Genomic DNA, 17626 nt, shown 5'->3' on the forward strand with positions numbered 1-17626 from the left:
TGTCTAAATAATGCACTGCCGTCTTATGTGGTCTTTCCTTAACATGGTTTTCTTATTTAATTTCTTTTTTACATTTCAAATTTGTTTGAAGATGTTATCAAATTAAATTATAGGTTATGCGGGTGCCCGTTGTGAGTTAAACATCAATGAATGTGAGCTACAACCAGGACCGTGTCTCAACCGAGGATTCTGCTTCGATACCTATGGAGGATACGTATGTCAATGCCAGCCAGGGTATACCGGAAACAACTGTCAATTGGTAAGCAAGACAATCCCACTTCTATCAACAATTTGTAGGAAAAACATATATATGTCATTATGATACATTGTCTTCTCTCATCTTAGAAATTAATATTAGCCCGCAATGATACCCCAAATTCTTCATCTTCTACCTTCACACATCACTCTGAACCTTAGATACGCGCAATGAAATGAAGTTTTCCAACTCATACAGTCTCGTAATTTGGTGCCTTCATCAATACACTGCTGAAGATCTCTTCGAACTCATTCCATTCCTCTGAATTCTTTGCATTGTATTGCCACGTGCTTCTTCCATAGATCTTAATTTTTTTAATCGATCCTGTGACCTCTGTTCCTCTTGTGTACCACTGCATGAATCTGTGAGCAGTACAGTGTACCATGGAAAGGTTCATATGCTAGCCATATGCAAGGATAAAATAATGAAATAATTCTTTTTTTTTTCTTTATAAGGGAAAATCTGTACATGATCCTTTTATTATTATATTTCATTTTTCATTTTAGAATCAGAACGAATGTCTGTCAAATCCGTGTCAGAATGGAGGCACGTGCGAGGATCTCGTCGGTTCGTATCGATGCATCTGCCCGCGAGGTACCACAGGACCTAGATGTTCGTCTCCTGTTAATGGTAATAATTTACCACGTCGAGCTCCAAGATGTGCGCCGTGTCCACCGCATGCCTCCTGCGATGAAAGATCTTCACCACCTATCTGTGTCTGCGATCCCGGTTACCAAGGTACTTTTTCATTTCTACATCGTATTGGCTTTTTTGACTTTGAAGTGATCGGGCCTCCTCTTAAATGTCGTTATTACTTCCACCGTTCGCATAATTAATGGTATTGAGAGACCCATAGCATCCTTCACTTGATCGGATCATCAACTAGACGACCACCCCTTTCCGGGTCAACCCCTAATGTTTTAGCTGACGATGAGCCTTTAATTACTATTTTCCCTTCTGATTATGTGTCCAAAGAATTGCAGAATTCTCCAGAGACATTTTTCAAAGAGCCTGTTCTTCACTTTTATTTATTCCGAAACGGAGATATACAACCCGTTTGCCATTCATGAAATACTTAGCAAATGACCACAATATGTCAAAATCATCAATCTTGCATCTTACTTATTGGTTTATGGTTCAAATATCAAATGACTAGTGACTTTGGTCCATTTTGACATGGCACTACCTTTCCATATTTTCTTCAAGTCTGCCATTACTCCCTTTGTGATGTATAATTTTGAATATGGCAATTGTAAAGTATCACTTGGAATTTTCAATAGTTTAAATTAATTAAAATGGATTACAGGTATTTTCCCACCACAGGGTTAATTACTGTGGCTCTTGTATTATAATTATATTAATAAGCAAGCAAACTAAATTATAATTTTATTTAGGGTCACCTGGTCCATCACCAAACTGCACGCTGATTTTGGAATCGGAGTGCGAAACAAACCCTTGTGTCAACGGAGGAACGTGTTCGTATGACAATGTCCTCGATGTAATCAATTGCAGCTGCCCCCCCGGCTTCACTGGTAAGTCACGCATCATTGCATATACTATGTGTCTGCCTGTTTGTGGATTTGAATCCAAACCATTCTGTTTATTCTTAGATGGTGAAGTGTTGCTTTGTGTGTAAAACATGTCTGATTTTAAAAGTTTATATTTGTTTGCACAACTTTCAGTTGCAATGGCACCGTCACAGTCAATTTTATTCTTTTATTAATGACATTGAAACGATTAGTAACAATAATAAATTTAAATGGAAAATTTCACCTCCCAGTTGATTTTGACTCTGCCTGTAGAATGCTTCAGTCTTTGATTTTATTAAAAACAATGTCGTGGATTATGTTTTAAATGAAATCAATCGACTTATGTTTTTTAGGTTTGCAGTTGAATGTTGTTGATTTAGTGTTGGTAACATTGATGTGCTTCTGCATTATAAATTTTTGTTTTACATTAACTTGTTAAAGTGATACTTGAACCTGTTCTATTTTTCAGCTTTTATTAAGCATGCTGTTTCAATTTATTTTTTATAGAAATTCCTTATTATATTTTTTGATGTCGTGCTTCTAGTGTTATGAAAAAAGAATAACCATGGGTTGTGTTCCGAGTTCGTTTAAATATATAGAACAAGGAAAGAACAAATAAAATAGATCGTCTATTTAACTTACAAGAAAGATTTCCCTTCTCAGTATATGAAGTAAGGAATTCTTTTTGTAAAACTATAAGCGTTTGGTGCTAGGTATGTACTGCGAGCAGCCTACAATGTCGATGGCACTTTCTGAAGACATAGGCGGGCTTTCCCCGCGCAGTGGGGGCGTCACTCTATGCGCTGATCGACCTTGTCTACACGCTATTACCTGCGATGACTACGTGAGTTCTCATTACGTGACAACGAAATTCCGAATGAACGGTGATTGTATGACCTTGTATAAAATGGATCTGTTCGAATGATGACATAGTAAATGAAATTATTATTATTTTTAAATAATTAAACTGTATAAATTTAATGAGTGACGGATCCTATCCAGAGGCTTAAAAAATGCATTTATGTTGTTTCCAATGCGCGCTTGGTCCAGTGCAACGACTCAATGGATTGGGCGAATGACTAATAAATAACCATTCCTCGTACCCACATTGTAGGCCAATTTGCTCCGCTTTGGAGTGAACATGCCAACAACTTTTATTAAGGAAAAAGCTATATATTATATATAATGTTAAAATCTGTCATTAAAACAGAAATGTAATTCTACAAATTTTTAGTTTAGTTTTTGCAATAATTAGTTGGCGCTCAGTCATGAACTTCTGTTTGAATGTGATTGTTTTTTTTGTGTTGTGTGTGTTTGTTTCATTGTACCCGAAAACCCCATCCTACTTCTCTATAAGTGGTATTAATATAAAAGAGAGACCTTTATCCGCCCGGACTCAAGGGGGTATGATTCATGATACAATAATCCGGGCCAATAACAAATTATTGTTTACAGTCACTACCAACTGACTGCGGGTTCATGAATCTTTGTATATTGGCTACACATAGTTATGATGACTTGGAAAAAATAATTAAATAAAAGAGATTGAGGACAGTCTTTGTTCACCTTGGGAACATTATCGATACTCTATTTTCTTTAGAAGCAGAATGGGGTTTTCGAGATCAGTGGTGTGTTTATCTGCTTTATTATCGAAAAATATTCTAATAATAATATGTATACCTACTTCTATCGTTCCTATTATTTATCAAAATTTTAAACATTTCATTTCACCAAATCTAATTTATTCTTCAAATAATAAAATGGCCGGTTATGTAGGTGCACATATTATTACTGTGTATTTGTTGTGAATGTATTGTATGTGCATGGTCAACTTAAAACTATTATGGAGATTTTAAGAATCAAACCAATTTGTAAGTCACACTTTGATTTTACATGTGTAGGTATTTATAATTCTGTACATTGGAAGCAAACAGTTGTATGACCATGTAGCGTTTAACAGAAAAATATCCCTGAAGTCAATATTATCAATGCGGGTAAATTTCCATGCGTGAATTCTTCTCGGTGGTTATTTCCTCATAAATCCCAGAGTGGACCGTGTACTCCTACGCCTACCATGTACAAAATTAGTATTTCTATCTACAGTACTCTTTCAGTAATCCGCCACCCCACAAACCGGACAAGTGTCCAATTAGTGAAAGCGGCAGATTATAGTGCATACATACAAAATATGCTCAAAATTAAAACAGGTAAGTATTTCGTAAAAATAGTTTTTTTGAGAAATTTGTACTAGCAAATAACGGTTTTATTTGTAATCAAAATCAAGTACCTATATACTAAATTATACATATTTATAAATTAAGTTTATTAACTAAAATATTAAACAGAGACAAGATATTCTTGAATGGCTCAGGATTCGTGGCTTTCCCTATGACCAAAAGTTTCGGTTTGTTTGTCCCTGTTGCATTGGAGCACGGCATAATTATTGTGATGTGCTCCTTGGGCACTCTCCTCCCTGGTACATTACTTTCTTCGTGATGAACGTACTTTTTACAAAGGAGAAGTTTCCAAAATAAACCCGTCTCATCTGCATTGTTTACTTGTACGCGGCGGACTACTGAATTTGACAATTGAATACCGGCGAATTATAGAGCTTGATTTTATGCTTTCAACTAGTAAAAATAACAGCGAATTATAGTAGTTGTGGGATAATCGAGCGGCGGATTACTGAGAGTCTACTGTATCTGGTAATTTCTGAAGCAAAAAAAAATCAGAAACCTGTATGACAATATTTTACCATATAAGTATGAAATAATTATTCTAAAGTGTGATTTTGATTTCTTTTTCATGCACCGTTCAATCAAAAATGCTATGCAATGCAATTTTTTGTAACTTTTGAAAATGCACTAATCCAACATTATTTAATACAACAAAAAAAATCACTGGGTTTGATTTTTCCTGCACTATGTTATAAATTGTAAAATGTGCTAATACCTGAAACAAAATAATGAACACCGTGCTACAATACAACATATTTGAAAATGGACCAAAATTCAAAAATGGAATGTAATAATATTTCCCACCACTTGTCTGCGGTTTGTACATTTTTAAATAACGATTATGGCATTTGAATTACCATGGATGTGCTATAATAGCCGGAAGGATATTACTGCGATTGTGAGCCCGGATGGTCGGGGGTGAATTGTGAAAATGACGTCATTAAGTGTGCTTCAGAGCCGTGCCAAAATGGCGGAGAATGTACCCAGCTGATCAACAATTTCCACTGTCACTGCTCTCCTGGATTCACCGGTATGTACTATCCCACACAGACTGAAAATTATTTACCGGCCTTTTATCACAGCTTGGTTTTAAATTAATTGGTGTTACATACTAACAAATTTGTAATAATTTAATTTTGTTTTTAACATGTACCATTAAGAGTAAATTATAAGTTGCTTTGTAGAAATATATGAAAGTGTAGCTAAAAAGAAAGAGGACTCGTGGACTAATGTTTCGAATTGTGTATTTATTTATCGTAAACTGTTAAAAGCAACAGGCATTTCAACACAGTTTTAAATCAAATCATTAATTGTATAAATTATTAAATGCGCAGCTATTGCGAAGATACATCCTAATGCCTAGTCCAGACCAAGATACACCTATGCGTGAACAAATGAACAATGCATATACTTCAAATACCCATGTTTTTTTGTATTACATCGCGGATAGAAAACATTGTTCTCCTAGAAATATTCTTGGTCTGAACTAGGCATGAAATTTTCACTTATTACAAATGCATGTTACGTATTATTAACATGGCCCCCACAAGGGGGGGGGCTGACAGGACTCTAGCCTGGGGGCCCGGCGAGGCGAGTCGACCAGATAAGTGAGATAAACACACATCACAAATTTGCATTAATAGTAAAAAAAGTCGCCCGCGGCGCTATTTTCCTTCCAATAATATTATTATTTAAAATTGTGTGTTTGTACAGTACAACTCCTTAATTCAAATGGATATATTAAAATATACAAAAAAAAACACTAAATATGGGTACACATTAATTTTACCGCGTACCTACACGATTTGGAAAACGCTACTGTAGAGCGTCGCACTGCCTTTATCAATAGCGATGGGTCGGGGGGGCCGCCAAAGATCCTAGCCTGGGGGCCCACTTCAGGATGTGGGGGCCATGATTATTAATTACTATATTGACCATTTCGAATACAAAGCATATTTGACTTATATCAGAACTAAAGCATTCGTATCATAATACAATAATTAATGTAGCTTATAACTGCCTGTGTCAATTAGTTCACTTAGATAGGCAGGTAAATACACCATTAAAAATATTATTTAGAATACCTAAAAAAATCATATAATCCGCTGGCTAAAACAATCCTGCCATATTTCAAATGCACTGAGTTAGAAAATATTCATTTTTATGGGACTAAAATGCCATCATATTGTGTGCACTAAAATTTCATAAGGCACCTTCATATTATAACTCAAAGCTCTTTGCTAAAAATAATACCATAATGACGAATTTATAGCAAAAACGAGTTTGTAAGAAATTTTGTATTTTCAAATACAAAATTGATTTCAATAACATGTGTAACATCTCTAGAGACCAACGACTATAACTTGAGGTGTGGCGGTTTTGAGTGACTAGTGCCATGGTCACGCTTCAATTTATAATTCTGGGTCTATATCTGCTCTTGGTTTAGTGGAGCCAATTTAAACATGAAAAATAATCATAAATATCTCAATATTAAACTTTTACCTTTAATTAATAGTATTGTCTGAGTATATATGGAATTTGAATTCTAATTGATTTAAATTTGGTACTATTCCATCTGAATCATTTTAGTCCAATGAATTTGAAAAATGGTCATAGTAGCCATGATGGCCGAGCGTTAGTGTGTCAGCCTATAATGTCATGGATCCTGGCTTCGAATCCCGGTAAAATAAATTTTCAATGTGTATTTGGACCTAGTAAGTGGCTAACATCCATTTCTCGTAAAAACAAAAATCTTTTAGAACAACCTCCTCTTTGTGGGAGACCCATTTGATCTTCTTAGGATCAAGCATGGTAAAAAAAAAATAATTTGCAATAACTGAGTTTGATTAGGAAATCTTGTTCTCTTTTAAGATCTTGCTACGATTTTACTTACTTATTTACAGGTAAGATGTGCCAAACAGCAATGGACCCCTGCACTAACAGACCGTGTAAAAATAAAGGAGTGTGCATTCCGGGAATAAACGGTACTGACTTTTCATGCACTTGTCAGTTGGGTTTTGAGGGGGTGCTCTGCGAACACAACATTGATGACTGCTTCCACGTCACCTGCCCAGAATTTCAGGTAATTTTACATCTCATTATAATATCAATTTTCCCATTGTTTGGTTGGCAAAACTGGTAAAGGATTCCCCAGAATACACTGAAAATATACATACACCCGGCGATTCGTTGTCATCAATCGAAATCAGAAACAGTGTGCCCATAGCCTGAATAACACATGTTTTAACAATTACACGATGGAGTTCGCTCATTTTTCATGCGGACGTTAAAATTTTTTATCATTTGTGCTGGACCGCAGAAAAATATTGCGGATTTCTCATCACTGTTCTAGTATGTCCCAATATCTTCAGATGTATTGGGCTACAAATCATGGGAGATAAGACTTTCCAAAGAAAGATTTTTATCTGAGGAGGTCAATGCGATAATATTATGTGTGACGCATAAAATCTAAGGACCGACCTATGCGATTTAAATTAGACATAACTCTTATTATTGAAGAGTATCTGCCTGCTATTTTTTAAAAATGCGATCTGTCATTTATGCATGAATTTCGTCGTTTCCACTTGCACATTGATTGGTAAACAATCTTGGTAAAAATATTATGATAAATGAAAAATACGCATAACTATGTCGTCATTATTTTTTAATATTAAATAAGTAAGTAATAAATATTTATTTGTAAAACTTTTTTGTAAAAAAAAAATCATTTTTAAACTCACAATTTGACCCAAATAATTCATCATTATGCCCTGTGTACTGCGACATACCATGGGAATATAACCTTATATTACAGACGATTATTATCAATGATATTATCTGTTACAGTACAATTGACATTAAAAGTTTTAATTTACAGATGAAAACAATTTACACTATTTCACTGGAAACCTAGTACTTATGTAATTATTAAGGTATTCTAAAAAAAATTACACTATATTTGTAGGGTTTCCATGGAAATAAGCCGAACCGAATGGTTTATGACGGTCTCACCTTACACCGAAACCGTTTATTGCCGTAATAAAACTTGTCGAGTGTTCACCCACTTATCTTCGGATTTGTATATACGGGCACCGCCGTGTTCCATTATGCTCCATTCAAATAACGGTGTTTGTACATGCGCGTCTATTTGAAACAAGTATTCCTTATATTAAAACAGAAAAATATTTTTTCTCTATGGTCAGTTTTTGATGTCTATTGGCACTTAACTGTCAAATAAATGACAATTTCTCACATTTTGCCGCTAGATATCCCTAGTGGTCCATATATTTTGAACTTGCTATTACATTTACTTTCATATTATTTCTTTTATTTTTCGATTAATACTACATTATGGCCGGATAATCCGAATGCCGAATAAACGTTATTGAATAAATAATCATTACAATATAAACAAATGAAAGTAAATGGTTATCGTGATAGTATACCTACCTACCATATAATTATTATGCATAAATCGATTCCAGCATAATCATGTGAATTGAGTTGTTCAAAATATTATATTACTTGTATTTATTTGATTTCATGAATCTGCGTCTGATGTGTATTTACTAACGAGACTCTTAAATTTGAAAGCGTCGCCGCTTTTACGAAATTTGCGGCATTGTAGATTAGCTTTATCTACGAAAGCAAAGTTTACTACCTATAAATAAAGCATTCATGATTGAATAAAATGAAGCACCAATTATAGAATCAATTGTAAAATAGATAGTACTATTAGACAATAATCAAAATAATACACTGAATCATAATGAAATACGGAAGAAAACAAGTACCTATGACAATTATCAACAAACGCGGGCTGTCAGTTGCGATCTGTCAAAAATGGACTCTGCCGAATTTAGCAATCGGTTCGCTAAACTTATGGTAGAGGGGCATTAGGTGTTCGGGTTCGGCGAGATGCTTATGTACTAAATTTGGATGAACGCAATTATACGGGCGTATTATATATCTGGCGTAAAATCGCATTCGAAAATTTTGGATGAACACCCTATTGGTCTGTGGGTCACAATAAATCGCACAGAGGGTTGTGTACCACTAATATAAGAGAACATAATATCTGTAAAGGCTGCTACCGAGATGCAATGTTGTTCCTTATTCAGCTAAATTTAAATTTATTTACTTACTGTACAAAATACAAATTCAAGACGTTCATAATATTCACACATGCATCAGAAGTTTCAACTTGGCTTCATTCAAACTGAACTCCAGCATAATGATTATTGAAATCTAAAATTGGAAAAAAGTAAAAAGGTGCTTTGTGGTGTCTATATTATACCTCCCATGCAGGAATAGAATATGTTTGAAGGAAGGTTTCAATATCTGTGATTTGGTTTTTGTTTCAGGTATGCTATGATGGAGTAAACTCTCACACTTGTCGTTGCCCAGATGGTCTTTCGGGTGAAAATTGTACTCAGGCCACAGAGTTTTGCTTGTCATCACCGTGCACCAATGGAACATGCAGGGAAGGGGGCGAGCGCGGTGATTACACATGTACCTGCAATCGAGGATATACTGGTAATATATTATTTTCTGTTGAATTATCACATATAGCTTGTAAGAAGCAAGATACATATTTGGTATTATTAGGTGGAAAACCCACCCAAGTATGTCTGAAAAAATATCTGAATTATTTTTAATTACTAGAATCTTAATGCTGCCAGATATAATTTAGGAACATGCCTCATGTAAATTATAAATTTCCCATATAAAGTTGATACCTACCTAATTCCACTATCTTTCTTTTACCCCTACTAACGAAAATGTCTTGTGTATGTAAAAGAAGTATTACATCAATTATTCATGCTTTACAAAGCGTTCCCTATTATTTTAAGGAACCACCACAATACTTATATGGTATGCACATTTCATTAATAACTATTTTTCAATGTATAATACAAATGACTACAGCGCGGTTTTCGTTTATTTTGTTCATCTGTCACTAACTTTAAAAAAATGTTTTTATAATTGGAACTGTGCAGAAAATAATCCGATTTCAGCTTAATTTTTTGAAAAATGTAAAATTATAATATGTAAAACTAAATAATTCTTACTTTTTTCTTCATTTAAGAAAAACTATAAAAGTAAACTTGTGTTATACATAAAAAGACCATGTTTCATTGCAAACATCTTATAATATAAATTACATATATGAATCAGTGGCGTGCAGTGGCTTTTGATTGTAGCAATGCTTTGGAAAATAAAAAGACAAACATATTTCCTCGCATTCCTAGTGAGTAATATTAATTACTCACATTCAAATTTATGATATTCGACTCGATTGAATGTTTAAATGGATCACTGGTTTTTCTTATTTCTAGGACGGAACTGTGAAATGGACATTGATGAATGTAAAATGCCCGGTATTTGCAATCAAGGAATATGCATTAACAAACCTGGATCATACCAGTGCTACTGCAAGCCAGGTGAGAACGTTAAATTTAGGTCTTATTGATTCAAATTAATGTCGATATACTGCACGGTATAGTTATAACTCTTTTTGACATTATTATATTATATTCTAGGTTTCACCGGAGAACATTGTGACGTTGACTTTGATGAATGCTTATCGCGTCCCTGCCATAATAACGGGACATGCATTAACAAGATTAATAATTATGAATGCATCTGTACACCAGGATTTACAGGTGAAAACACAATTAATCTATTAATGTAAATAAGTTAGATATAGATCATTAATCAAATGTAATATTTCAAATGCCTCCTTTTTTGTATTAATAGTCACAATGTGTTTCTGTTATACATAGCTGGAATGTAAATAAACCCATCCACTGATTTTTAAATTATTTTTAACAGGAAAAGATTGTTCGATTGATATAAATGAGTGTGAGTCAAATCCTTGCATGAAAGGTTCTACATGTATTGATGGCATGGCTACTTTTACCTGTGTCTGCATGGAAGGACTCACGGGACCAACGTGCGAAGTCAACATTGATGATTGTGGGGTCAGTAAAATATTTATAGTTTGTATTCAACAACAACAATTCTTGCATTGTTTTCCATATTAAGGCACCATTACTCTTCCCAGAGTCGTCTGCACTTTGTTGACATACGCTGCAGGTCTATTCCAACATAACACTTAACTCCAAAACCAATAAAAATATTTTAAAACGGTAGACACGTTCCAACAGTTTACTATATCGAGGTACGAACTCTCAAAAATACACTTCTTAACAGTGGCCTCGGAGACCACACTAACTATATAGATGTCAGTAATTTTATTGTAACTTGAAATCCAACGATTTGGAAAATTAATGGTCGCATCATGACATTATTGCCACAAGTTATAGTTGTCGTCTTATACGCTAAGCTGTCAGATATCTTTAAAAACATGTGATATTATACTATAAACATGATAGTGTATACATAATTCAAGTTCAACAACTTTTTCAAATGTTAAAGTGACTAAATAACATTATGCCAGTGTCATTGCGTACGCGAATCACCGCTCTGACAAAATAATACGGTAATAGCTGAATATTTTTATTTGACAAGACAGTGTTAAGTTGCTGTTTGCATTGTAACAAAATTCATCTGGAACATTTTAGTGTCATCTCAAATTTGTGGACATATATTATGAGCTGTTGTGGTGGTTTAATCCGTTTCAAAATTTATTATATCGTCATTTTAGATATTTAGTGTTGATCAACACAATGATTTGATTAAGGTTTTTGATTTCTCCAAACATTAGAATTAATAATTATATTGTCATTTCCAGTCATCTCCTTGCCTTAACGGTGGAGCATGCGAGGACGGCTTGAACAGTTTCACCTGCAACTGTACTGACACCGGCCACACGGGCTCCCGATGCGAAAATAACATTGATGACTGTATCCCCGACCCATGTTTGCACGGTTCTCTCTGCGTTGATGGCGTTAAAGACTATGGTTGCCAATGTTACCCTGGATATACTGGTTAGTATTAAGTTTAAACCTTCTATTTATTAAATAATTGTATATTGAACAAGTTATTTAGTGTCATGGTATTAGAAAACTCGTGGATTATCTTAAATTTTTTTCATCAATATTTATTTGCTTGGATAGAGTAACTAAATAAAATGGAATCAGAACAATCATTCGATCAGATGTCAATTACATAGACCTAGGGTAGTAACTATCTGGGTGCCGTACTTGCAGTATCAATATTGGCGCCCTATTATATTTATACATAATATGTATGATTTATACAAAATTTAAAAATACCGATGGAAATGAAAAACTGCTTCATCGAAAAAGTTGCATGTGTTTAGAAATGCTAACATGGCGTATGCGGTTCGCAACGTTCATCTACTCTAGTATTTCACGTTAGCGAGAACAATATAATAATATTATATATTGTTAATATCTTTTGAAATTTTTGAATTTATGTCTTTGGCGCCACTGCGCCTACTACTAGAGAGTACAACCCCTGCATGTAACTATTTACAGTATTGTAATACAATTTGTTCGATGATTTTACATTTTTTCAGGAAAAAATTGTGAGGTAGATATCCAGGAGTGTGAATCCAGCCCATGTCAGTACCACGGCTTATGTTTAGAGAGAAGCAACATGTCGCTTTATCAAAATATCTCGTTTGATCCATCCAACCCGATCTATATCGAGGGACGTAATATGCTGCTACCTTTGCATTTCTATCAAGAGTTTAGTTATGCTAACGCCAGTGGGTAAGTGACAATCGGTTAAATCGTTAGGCCACTAATGTTTGCCATTATTAATTCTTATGTAAACCTTCTTGCAGAGTTGCCCAAATACTCAATTAGTTAATTAATATTCAACCGTTTTGTAGATACTATTCCATTTGAGTAATTTTTTGCAACCTGGACTTTGCCTTTCGGCATCTTCAGGTACCTACTCACTTATCGATCTTATCTTGTATGGCAAAATTGCACATGGCGTCCCTGGTGCTCTGTGTTTTGCTGTAACAGAACGCCACAGTGGCGGGAGTGGTAGGCAATTTTGTTCAACATCTTTGATGCCATCTCAATTGACAATCAAATATATCTTAGCCTGAACGCTGAAATAATACAACTGTGAAAGGTAAGGAAGTGAAATATTGTATTAAGTGATAAATCTTTGTCATTGCAGTTTTGAGTGCGTATGCATCAACGGAATTACGGGTCCATATTGTTCTGTGAATATAAACGAATGTGAATCATCCCCGTGCAGCCCGTGGGGAACTTGCGTGGATCGCGTTGGACGGTACGACTGCGAATGTGAAGACGGCTTCGAAGGGGATCACTGCCAGAGGGATATCGATGAATGTGCTAGGTACAGCTTTATCTTCATCTCCTCACCTTTCTGTACCCTTCGTTTTACGATGTTGTAGAAAATGTTACATCACAAACCGCGAACCTGGTGACACATCAGTGAGAGCGCAACACTATATCTTAAATATTCTTTAGAGCAGTGTTCCGTAATCTTTTCCTACCCACGGCACACCAAAGGCTTCCCAGAATTCCACGGCACACCAAGTTAAAAATTGTATACACCAAAATTACATCAATTTATGTTTTTTTTATTTGATAGTAATTAAATATACATCACATAGGAGGAAAAACTTAATTTACATATTTCCATGTATGTGTATCATCAATATAATATATATTTACTTATTTAATCAATATAACATAATTATTATACAATAATAAATAATTAATGTGATACCTAAGCTTATTTCAACGAACATAAAATTTTTATATTTGGCGTGATATTTGTAAGAGCAACCCGAAGTTCTTATCAATATCCTTCAAGCATAACCGTTTATCATTTTTAATTACAACTTGAGTTGAAAAACTTTGCTTACATAGATATGCCGTAGAAAATGGGAGTTGAACTGCAATAGTCTTGTCGTAAATTTGAGGATATTCTTTATTAATCGAAATCCAGAAAATCTTTTCTGATGTCCAATGGAACATCGGTGTTCAGTTCAGTTTTAGTGTCCCGGCATTCCACAATTCAACAAATTCCTCTTGAATTTGTAGGTAAAGCGCTTCTATAGAATTTTCGCCATCAGTTGCAAAAAAATGTCGAATCCAGTCGTATTACTCCATATTGATTGTATGAAAGTAATGATCAAATTTCTTTTGCAGCAGAGTTAATGTTTTTGAGCCAGATACAAAATTAATTGCTTGTTTTTAATCATAGTCTGGTAGGTCCTTCAATACGTTATTTGTAGAGATCTCCCAACATCAACTCCTTTTGCCAACGTTTGAGTTTATTTTAGAATCGGTCTAATTTATCGGAGCTATTACAAATAATACATACAGATTTGATACAAACTTATTTCCGTTTTTTCGGAAGAATGCACCGCGGCACACCTAATATCGTCTCGCGGCACACCGGTTGCGGAGCACTGCTTTAGAGGGTTATGAATAGGAAAATGTGACATAATTTAGACAGGGTAAATGATTTTGTAATAAAATTTGACAATTGGAAGGAAGGACTCAAACAATATCCAAAAAAGTCACGACATATGGGTTTTATGGACCGTCCCGTGGCAACGATATTACAAGAAAAAATTGTCAAATTTATAGTGATCTGTTCGCAATGTATTGATTTTTTTTTTTCAACTAACAGATACAAACCGTGCTTAAAAGGCATATGCCATGACAGACGAGCCAGCTACTTCTGCGAATGTGAGAACGGTTACGGAGGCAAGAACTGTTCGGTGGCATTGAGTGGATGCACCACAAATCGCTGCCTAAATGGAGGCGCTTGCAAACCTTGGCTGCAAAGTGAAACCGAGCATCGATTCAATTGCACCTGTATCGCAGGATACCATGGAAGCACTTGCGAAAAGGTACACCCTATCTTATTTATGTTACTTTTTGGTCACACTATTTGCTGTAATAAGACGAATGCCCCAAACGGATCTTAGAATAGGGGTGATCACACTTTTCTGCTGGCTCTGACTAGTCAATGAAATTATTAATGGCGGTCAATTGATACTGTTTGTATTCTAATGTCAACAGATGTTTATTTTATTTTCTATCTGTTAAAATATCTGCAATTTCTTTGTGTAGCGAGTTGTAAGACGTGCTTACCGCTATATGCAAGCATGCAATTAAATTATCATTTTGCCAATCAAGAGTGATGCTTTATTTTAATTGCATTCATTGAAAAGACTGACGATTCGCATATGTATAGAAACAAGTAAAGTATACTGCTACTTTCCAAATAATATATATTTATTTTCACAAAGTCGACTCCAAAAACTGACTCAGAATAGATTTAAACATCTGGTTTCAGGAGTATGACGCATTTCTCTAAAAGGGTCAATGTGCAAAAACCAAAATTTTATAGTAGGAGAGCACTTAACGCAAAATAAATAACTAGAATTTATGTTTATATTATTTACAACTTTAAAATCTTACCATAAACAGTTTCGCTGCCTAGTATATAATATAGAATTGACCCCATGTGCCAATTCCACGAAAACGTAAAAATTAGGTCAAGGTAGATGAAAACAAGTCATGACTATATTCATAATATTTTTTAAATAGATAAACATGTCAATATGGCAGTTAAATATAATATCACGGTCAGAGCCAGGGGCACTGCCCTTAAACTTGAACTGTATTTGTTATAAATAAGTTATGTTATAACAAGTCGTAAATTATAAAATTTTTCACAGTACTTAAGACATTGAAAACATTCAAGTGGTTTTGTGAATGAAGGCCCTTGTAAAATGCTCTCAAATATTATTATGTTATGAAATTTATTTTATGGTTTTTTTATGGCCTGAGATAATGAAATTTATCTGGTCCCTAATTGATTTTATGAGATTTGGTGTTCACCATGTTATGAAAAGTATCAAATTTCAAAGCAACCACTTAAGTAACACTAATATGAAGACCAATTAATATTTTCTTTGAACAGTGGCATGCTTGACTAAAAAACTTTTTATCTTTATAAAATCATACTGAAAAATATTCTAAATAACCTAATGCTGCCACTGCCGAACATGCGATAAGTGATAATGATAAGTGGTATGTAGGTAGGACCTTATAAAACACAGTGCCGAAAAATGTCTATAAAAAAACAAATTAAAAACCAACTAGCGAAAAATATCGGTAACGTATTCATCTACGATGCCAGCTAAGAAATAAATCACTCAATGGTAGTGCCAGTGAAATAATGACAATTTCGTGATTACTATACAGGCGGCTCCGATCGGATACGGCGGCACCGACTATGAGTGGTGACGCGGCTCCAATCGAAGCCGGAGGCAGCGATGCTGTTAAACACCGAAATCCTTGCTATTTCTTTTTCCTAGTATTTTCTTTTCTCCTGTAATATAATTTATATAATTTTCAAAATCTAGTACCAAATTTTTCAAAATCCAGTGCCAAATTTTTTTGATTTTATCAAATTAAATCAGTTTGAAACATAACTGGTACAATGTAGACCCGCAGTCGCAACTACAAATAAAAGTTAACAAACAACTCTGATATTGAATATTAATACTCCCAATAATGATAAGTTAGCTTATTAATTTTTAACTATGTATTCAATCCTTATTCAGAGGGTACTAGAAACATATTTAATCATTGAAGACAATAATTGACTTGATATTAATTAACTTAGCAATGATTTGAATCTAAATAAAAATATATCACACCTCAATAATGGACAGTAATTCTATCAGCATTGTTCAATGATATCCATAATAAATCACATTTCAGATAACAACAATGTCTCTGGGCGGTCACAGTTATGTCGTAGTAAACACAACCAGAGATGAAGGCTACGATATTCAGTTCCGCTTCAAAACTACTCTGGGTAATGGATTGTTGGCTATCGGAAAAGGATTGACCTTTTACATTTTGGAGCTGGTGAACGGACGACTGAACTTACATTCAAGTCTCTTGAACAAGTGGGAAGGAGTTTTCATCGGATCGGGTCTCAATGACAGCAACTGGCAGAAGGTAATAATAATAATTACATTGCTTCATTTTTATTCCCTAAATAAAATTACCAACAATTGTTAAAAATAAAATCACTGTTTTCCACTGTATTTGACAAATACCTAATTATTTAACATTTACCCAATTAATTACAAATGATTCACTGATAATAGATCAATATGAATTAATCACCTTGTCAACCAATGGCATTGAAAAAACCGTTCACTAAAAGTCGGAGCTTAAATATATGAATCTATAAAGTATAAAATAACCAAAATTATGCCATGCCAAATTATGATTTTAAATATTTTATAGATAGAAGAATATTTTTTGACAATCGTGGTTTGGTATAGGCAGGGTTTAATCGATTTTTTAAAACCATGTTCAATTTGTGTTCTTAGGTCAATAAAAACAAATAAGTATAACTGACAAAATTTTATGTGCACTATTTATTTTGGATTTCCACAGCCTACTTCCACCCTTCGCCACCGGCACTTTTATCATTAGTAGTTGAAGCATTAAACTAGTAAAAATAAAAAAAAATTACAAGAAATGGACGTTAGCCACTTGCTCAACCTATTAGGTCTATACTCTGGTTCCAAAAACACATTGAAAAACTACACGTGAATTTGCCAGACACAGGATTTGAACCCAGGACTC

At 34.3% G+C, this 17626-nt stretch overlaps 1 protein-coding gene across 2 annotated transcripts in view; it reads left to right on the forward strand.

The window, feature by feature from the left end:
* The window catches only part of crb (cell polarity complex component crumbs), a 99950-nt gene that overhangs the window by 58949 nt on the left and 23375 nt on the right, over positions 1–17626 (forward strand). Inside the window, exons 9-23 of one of the 2 annotated variants that reach the window (XM_085947107.1) lie at positions 114–259; positions 763–994; positions 1651–1788; positions 2499–2629; positions 4899–5052; positions 6926–7104; positions 9386–9557; positions 10361–10465; positions 10565–10687; positions 10857–11005; positions 11779–11974; positions 12529–12724; positions 13146–13328; positions 14637–14859; positions 16745–16987. In XM_085947107.1, the coding sequence (XP_085803233.1) occupies positions 114–259; positions 763–994; positions 1651–1788; positions 2499–2629; positions 4899–5052; positions 6926–7104; positions 9386–9557; positions 10361–10465; positions 10565–10687; positions 10857–11005; positions 11779–11974; positions 12529–12724; positions 13146–13328; positions 14637–14859; positions 16745–16987 (2570 nt within the window). The remainder of the gene's footprint in view (positions 1–113; positions 260–762; positions 995–1650; positions 1789–2498; positions 2630–4898; positions 5053–6925; positions 7105–9385; positions 9558–10360; positions 10466–10564; positions 10688–10856; positions 11006–11778; positions 11975–12528; positions 12725–13145; positions 13329–14636; positions 14860–16744; positions 16988–17626) is intronic. The other variant, XM_085947108.1, reaches the window with a different exon arrangement.

The sequence above is a fragment of the Rhyacophila brunnea genome, unplaced genomic scaffold (genome assembly GCF_057557595.1).
Source record: "Rhyacophila brunnea isolate RB1 unplaced genomic scaffold, BYU_Rbru_1.0 scaffold_2, whole genome shotgun sequence".
Taxonomy (NCBI): domain Eukaryota; kingdom Metazoa; phylum Arthropoda; class Insecta; order Trichoptera; family Rhyacophilidae; genus Rhyacophila; species Rhyacophila brunnea.